Consider the following 6,677-nt stretch of genomic DNA (forward strand, 5'->3'; position numbering starts at 1 on the left):
AGGCAAGGCTGCGTTGGCTGGGTCATGTAGCCCGCATGCCCAGCCACCGCATGCCTAAACAGCTTTTGTTCGGCCGGATCGAGGGGGCTAAACGGGCGCGGCACGGGCTAGAGAAGAGATGGAGTGATGTGGTACAGGAGGACGTGGAGCTGAGTGGACTTGCCGATGACTGGTACCAGCGGTGTCAAGATCGGCCTCAGTGGAGGAGGCTCGTGAAGGACGCTACTGGGCAGTTGGAGGCAGTCGCCCTCCAACAACAACGGAGGGCGGAGGAGCGACGCTCACAACAACGAGCGGAGCGCCGGGTGGCTAAAGCACAGCAAGTTGGCACAGTAGGGGGCACAGGTGGTGCATCAGCCAGTCATCTCGGTCATCTCGGTCAGTCGACCCGTGGCACCTGGGTCTGCCCCGTGACCTCCTGCCAGCGGGCGTTCGACACTTCACGTGGCCTCAAGGTGCACATGGCCTGGCACAAGCGTCGTGGTGACGTCACCGCCACTTAGTGGCGAATGGCGGTTGTTGTGTGTGTGTGTGAGATTTGTGATTATCGCTTTGCACCTTGTACGACTGGTCGGTTAGCGCATTGCGCTCCACCTTGAATCCTCAGCCGGTTCATGTGTCACACTGTTCAGTCGAAGCCCACGATCTTGAAATATAAGTTTGAATCCTGACCAGGATCCAGTTCGGCGCAAGGCCGGTTAGGGGTTCACAGACAGGGGTAGGGGCTGGTAGGGGTACACAGACATGGGTAGGGGTTCACACACAGGGGTAGGGGTACACAGACAGGGGTAGGGGTACACAGACAGGGGTAGGGGTACACAGACAGGGGTAGGGGTACACAGACAGGGGTAGGGGTACACAGACAGGGGTAGGGGTTCACAGACGGGTAGGGGCTGGTAGGGGTTCACAGACAGGGGTAGGGGTACACACACAGGGGTAGGGGCTGGTAGGGGTTCACAGACAGGGGTAGGGGTACACACACAGGGGTAGGGGCTGGTAGGGGTACACACACAGGGGTAGGGGTGGTAGGGGTTCACACACAGGGGTAGGGGTTCACAGACAGGTGATGGGTGATGCAGCCGGCGCTGTGCGTGCTGTGCTGCTGTGGGTACGTGCTAAGTGTGCTGTGCGCCGGCGCTGTGCGTGCTGTGTGTGTGTGTGTGCGTGCTGTGTGTACTGTGTGCTGTGCGTGCTGTGCGTGCTGTGTGCGTGCTGTGTGTGCGTGCTGTGTGTGCGTGCTGTGCGTGCTGTGTGTGCTGTGTGTGCGTGCTGTGTGTGCGCGCTGTGTGTGCGTGCTGTGTGTGCGTGCTGTGTGTGCGTGCTGTGCGTGCTGTGTGTGCTGTGTGTGCGTGCTGTGCGTGCTGTGCGTGCTGTGTGTGCGTGCTGTGTGTGCGTGCTGTGTGTGCGTGCTGTGTGTGTGTGTGTGTGTGCGTGCTGTGTGTACTGTGTGCTGTGCGTGCTGTGCGTGCTGTGTGCGTGCTGTGTGTGCGTGCTGTGTGTGCGTGCTGTGCGTGCTGTGTGTGCTGTGTGTGCGTGCTGTGTGTGCGCGCTGTGTGTGCGTGCTGTGTGTGCGTGCTGTGTGTGCGTGCTGTGCGTGCTGTGTGTGCTGTGTGTGCGTGCTGTGTGTGCGTGCTGTGCGTGCTGTGCGTGCTGTGTGTGCGTGCTGTGTGTGCGTGCTGTGTGTGCGTGCTGTGTGTGCTGTGTGTGCGTGCTGTGCGTGCTGTGTGTGCGTGCTGTGTGTGCGTGCTGTGCGTGCTGTGCGTGCTGTGTGTGCGTCCTGTGCGTGCTGTGTGTACTGTGTGCGTGCTGTGTGTGTGGGTGTGTGTGTGTGTGTGCGTGCTGTGCGTGCTGTGCGTGCTGTGTGTGCGTGCTGTGTGTGCGTGCTGTGCGTGCTGTGCGTGCTGTGTGTGCGTGCTGTGTGTGCGTGCTGTGCGTGCTGTGCGTGCTGTGTGTGCGTGCTGTGTGTGCGTGCTGTGTGTGCTGTGTGTGCGTGCTGTGCGTGCTGTGCGTGCTGTGTGTGCGTGCTGTGTGTGTGTGCGTGCTGTGTGTGTGTGCTGTGCGTGCTGTGCGTGCTGTGCGTGCTGTGTGTGCGTGCTGTGCGTGCTGTGCGTGCTGTGTGTGCGTGCTGTGTGTGCGTGCTGTGCGTGCTGTGCGTGCTGTGTGTGCGTGCTGTGTGTGCGTGCTGTGTGTGCTGTGTGTGCGTGCTGTGCGTGCTGTGTGTGCGTGCTGTGTGTGTGTGCGTGCTGTGTGTGTGTGCTGTGCGTGCTGTGCGTGCTGTGCGTGCTGTGTGTGCGTGCTGTGTGTGCGTGCTGTGTGTGCGTGCTGTGTGTACTGCGTGCTGTGCGTGCTGTGTGTGCTGTGTGTGCGTGCTGTGTGTGCGTGCTGTGTGTGTGTGCGTGCTGTGCGTGCTGTGCGTGCTGTGTGTACTGTGTGCGTGCTGTGTGTGCGTGCTGTGTGTGCGTGCTGTGCGTGCGTGCTGTGTGTGCTGTGTGTGCGTGCTGTGTATGCGTGCTGTGTGTGCGTGCTGTGCGTGCTGTGTGTACTGTGTGCGTGCTGTGTGTGCGTGCTGTGCGTGCTGTGTGTGCTGTGTGCGCTGTGCTGTGTGTGTGTGTGTGTACTGTGTGCGTGCTGTGCGTGCTGTGTGTGCGTGCTGTGTGCGTGCTGTGTGTGCGTGCTGTGCGTGCTGCTGCTGCTGCTGCTACAGGCTGCGGGGGAGCCGGCGTGCGCCACGTCTCGGCGGCCGCTGGTGCCGTGCGGGGGCCACCACCACCACCGTGGCCTCCCGGCGGGGCCGGGGGGGGCCGCTCGCCTCATCCACGTCGCTGCTGCCGCCGCGGCCACGAGAACCGTCCTGGCAAGGCCACCGCCGCACGCCCGGGTAATGCCTCCTGTTGCGTGCGGGGCCCGTGAGTGGGGACGTTTTTTTAAATCCTTTATATTAAGTTCGCTCGCTCGCTTGCTTGCGCGCTTACGACCGTGCAAATCTTTCGGTCGTTTTTTAACCCGCTTTCCCGTGATCCAATCGAGCTGACGTGTTGCACGCAGACTCGTTGTGCGTGACAATTTATTTTCGTGAAAAAAAAATTTTCCCCCAAAATTTTCCACTTTTTAGGAAAAAAAAAATTTCATATTTAATTTAAAATACCAATGTGATAAAAATGAAACTCTTACTCAAGAAAAACAGAAATGAATAATAAAATATAACCGATGCCACGCATATAAAGGATTTATAGTGAAAAACTTTGTTTTTACGGGTTAATTTTTTGTTGTACGGGTAGGATACGGGTATCGGGTACCCGATTGCGACCTCTGGGATGAAGCCATGTTGCAGGCGCGGGTGGGTTGATTCTAGGAACTTGAATTGTGAGAAGAGACAAGACGTTGGGAAATGAGTGACAAACGGTGACTCACCAGTGACTCACGGCCTACCCGTACCCGTACCCGGCCGCACCAGGGTCGCAAACGGCTACCCGTACCCGGCCGGGTACGGGTATCGGGTAGGGTACGGGTAGGGTACGGGTATCGGGTAGGGTACGGGTATCGGGTAGGGTACGGGTAGGGTACGGGTATCGGGTAGGTGTACGGGTATCGGGTAGGGTACGGGCATCGGGTAGGGTACGGGTATTGGGTAGGGTACGGGTATTGGGTAGGGTACGGGTATCGGGTACCCGGTTGCGACCTCTGGGCCAGGGAGATAACATCTCTACCATGGGGCACCCCTCGGCATAAAATGAGTTACTGGTGTCGCGGTGCGTAGCAAACCTCGCCCCTGCGGGGACCAGGGCGGCTGGGCGAGGTGCCGGCCCTTCATGGGTGACGCTCGCTAACAGCACTTGCCCCTCCAGTCTGTTAAGGCTATATGGGGAATGTTTGTCTTTGGGTCGGGTTGCGTAAGAATTTTGGGCCGGTTTCGATGTTGAGTGTCTCATCGGCAGGCAGGCTTGCTTGAACCAATACTCCTCGCATCTTCACCCCACCAATCTCTCTCCCCCCTCATCCATCCTCTTCTCTCTGAACTCCATCTCTCCCTATCTCTCACTCTTTGTCAACTCTCCACTGCGCCATTTCTCCCTCTTCTCAAGTGTGAGCTCTCCTCAACACCATCCACTATCTTTCTGCCTGTCTCATCTCTCTTAACTCTACTCTCCACTGCACCGTCTCTCTCCCCATCTCTTCCCATCCTTCCCCGCTCTCTCACCCCATCTTTCCCCCCATCTCTCCCCGCTTCCCCCCCTGGCCTCGCTCCCCCTCTCTGCATTCTCTCTCGCCGCTCTTCCCATCTCTCTCCCCTATCTCTCCTCTCTCCCCCCACGCTCTCCCCCCCCCCTTCTCTCATCTCCTCTCTCCCCCACGCTCCCCCCCCCCCCTGCCCCCCCCCCCCCACCTTCTCTCTCTGCCACAGCACCTGAGTCTCGGCCGCTCCGTGACCTGGCAGCGAGTGAAGCCCCGGGCCCCGCCGCCGCCGGCTCTGCAAGAAGACGCCGGAGCCCCCCACCGCGACCCCCCCTCCCCGCCCTCCCCGCCCTCCCCGCCCTCCCCGCCCTCCGCCGTCGTGACCTCCACGCGACCCCCGCCGACGCGGGACGATGACGGCGACTTCGACGGCAGGAGGTCCTGCGCCCAGCAGTGGCACGAGGTGCGGGTGGACATGTCCGAGCTGCCCGGCATCTACGCGCGGCTCTCCAAGATCCGGCTGACCAGTGAGTGTGGACGGGGGTCAGGGGTCAGGGTGGAGGTGGGGGGGGGGGAGGGGACTCCGACTGACCAGTGAGTGTGGACGGGGGTCAGCTGGGTCAGAGTTGGGGGGGGGGGGGGGAGGACCCTGACTGACCAGTGAGTGTGGACGGGGGTCAGCTGGGTCAGGGCGGAGGTGGTGGGGGAGGGTACCCCCGACTGACCAGTGAGTGTGGATGGGGGTCAGCTGGGTCAGAGTTGGGGGGGGGGGGAGGACCCCGACTGACCAGTGAGTGTGGACGGGGGTCAGCTGGGTCAGAGTTGGGGGGGGGGGGAGGACCCCGACTGACCAGTGAGTGTGGAGTGTGGACAGGGGTCAGCTGGGTCAGGGCGGAGGTGGGGGGGGGAGGGGACTCCGACTGACCAGTGAGTGTGGATGGGGGTCAGGGGTCAGGGTGGAGGTGGGGGGGGAGGGGACTCCGACTGACCAGTGAGTGTGGATGGGGGTCAGGGGTCAGGGTGGGAGGTGGGGGGGGGGAGGACCCCGACTGACCAGTGAGTGTGGATGGGGGTCAGCTGGGTCAGAGTTGGGGGGGGGGGGAGGACCCCGACTGACCAGTGAGTGTGGACGGGGGTCAGCTGGGTCAGAGTTGGGGGGGGGGGGAGGGATCCCGACTGACCAGTGAGTGTGGATGGGGGTCAGTTGCGTGGATTTTTCTCCGGAATCGTCGTTTTTCCCCCTCCACGTTTCGGGGTGCGGGTCGGGGTGGTGAATCAACATCTCTGCGCGTTCGTGAGAGTTATTTCGGCCGCCGCCGCCATCAATTTCCACACGACGACGACGACGACGACGTCGAGCCCATCGTTTGCTTCTTGAAGAAGAGTTCCACACCTCAGATGGGGGGGGGGGGGGTGGTGGCGGCCTTCCTTTACCCGATGAAAACAACAACAAAAAATTAACCCGTTAAAATAAAGTTTTTCACTATAAATCCTTTATATGCGTGGCATCGGTTTTATTTTATTATTCATTTCTGTTTTCCTTCAGTAAGAGTTTCATTTTTATCACATTGGTATTTTAAATTAAATATGACTTTTTTTTTTTTTTCCTAAAAAGTGGAAAATTTTGGAGAAATTTTTTTTCACGAAAATTAATTGTCGCGCACAACGAGTCTGCGTGCAAAATGTCAGCTCGATTGGATCACGGGAAGTGGGTTTAAAAAACGACCGAAAGATTTGCACGGTCGTAAGCACGCAAGCAAGCAAGCGAGTGAACTTAATATAAAGGATTTAATTTTTTTTCCTAAAAAGTGTAAAATTTGGAACAAAAAATTTTCACGAAAATAAATTGTCGCGCACAACGAGTCTGCGTGCAAAATGTCAGCTCGATTGGATCACGGGAAGTGGGTTAAAAAACGACCGAAAGATTTGCACGGTCCTAAGCAAGCAAGCAAGCAAGTGAACTTAATGTAAAGGATTTACAAACACCCCCCCCCCCTGCCCCCCCCCCCCCCAGCCCTCGTGGTCATCACCGCCGCTGCCGGCTACGCGATGGCGCCGGTGACCTTTGACCCCGCCATGCTGCTGCTGGCGTCGCTTGGCACCGGGCTCACATCGTGTGCCGCCAACACCATCAACCAGGTGACAGGGGACAGGGGACAGGGGACAGGTGACAGGGGACAGGTGACAGGGGACAGGTGACAGGTGACAGGTGACAGGTGACAGGGGACAGGTGACAGGTGACAGGGGACAGGTGACAGGGGACAGGGGACAGGTGACAGGGGACAGGGGACAGGGGACAGGTGACAGGTGACAGGGGACAGGTGACAGGGGACAGGGGACAGGTGACAGGGGACAGGGGACAGGGGACAGGTGACAGGGGACAGGGGACAGGTGACAGGTGACAGGGGACAGGTGACAGGTGACAGGTGACAGGGGACAGGTGACAGGGGACAGGGGACGGGACAGGGGACAGGTGACAGGTGACAGGGGACAGGGGACAGGTG

General features: G+C 59.4%; 1 protein-coding gene across 1 annotated transcript in view; it reads left to right on the top strand.

Annotated features, from left to right (window-relative positions):
- Window positions 1-6,391, top strand: part of COX10 (cytochrome c oxidase assembly factor heme A:farnesyltransferase COX10) — a 15,350-nt gene extending 8,959 nt beyond the window's left edge. Inside the window, exons 2-4 of the mRNA XM_078623659.1 lie at window positions 2,705-2,878; window positions 4,403-4,700; window positions 6,188-6,391. Of these exons, the coding sequence (XP_078479785.1) occupies window positions 4,649-4,700; window positions 6,188-6,372 (237 nt within the window). The 5' untranslated portion in view covers window positions 2,705-2,878; window positions 4,403-4,648 and the 3' untranslated portion in view covers window positions 6,373-6,391. The remainder of the gene's footprint in view (window positions 1-2,704; window positions 2,879-4,402; window positions 4,701-6,187) is intronic.
- The last annotated feature ends 286 nt before the right edge of the window (window positions 6,392-6,677 follow it).

The sequence above is a fragment of the Lampetra planeri genome, unplaced genomic scaffold (genome assembly GCF_965212315.1).
Source record: "Lampetra planeri unplaced genomic scaffold, kcLamPlan1.2.h2 scaffold_365, whole genome shotgun sequence".
NCBI lineage: Eukaryota > Metazoa > Chordata > Hyperoartia > Petromyzontiformes > Petromyzontidae > Lampetra > Lampetra planeri.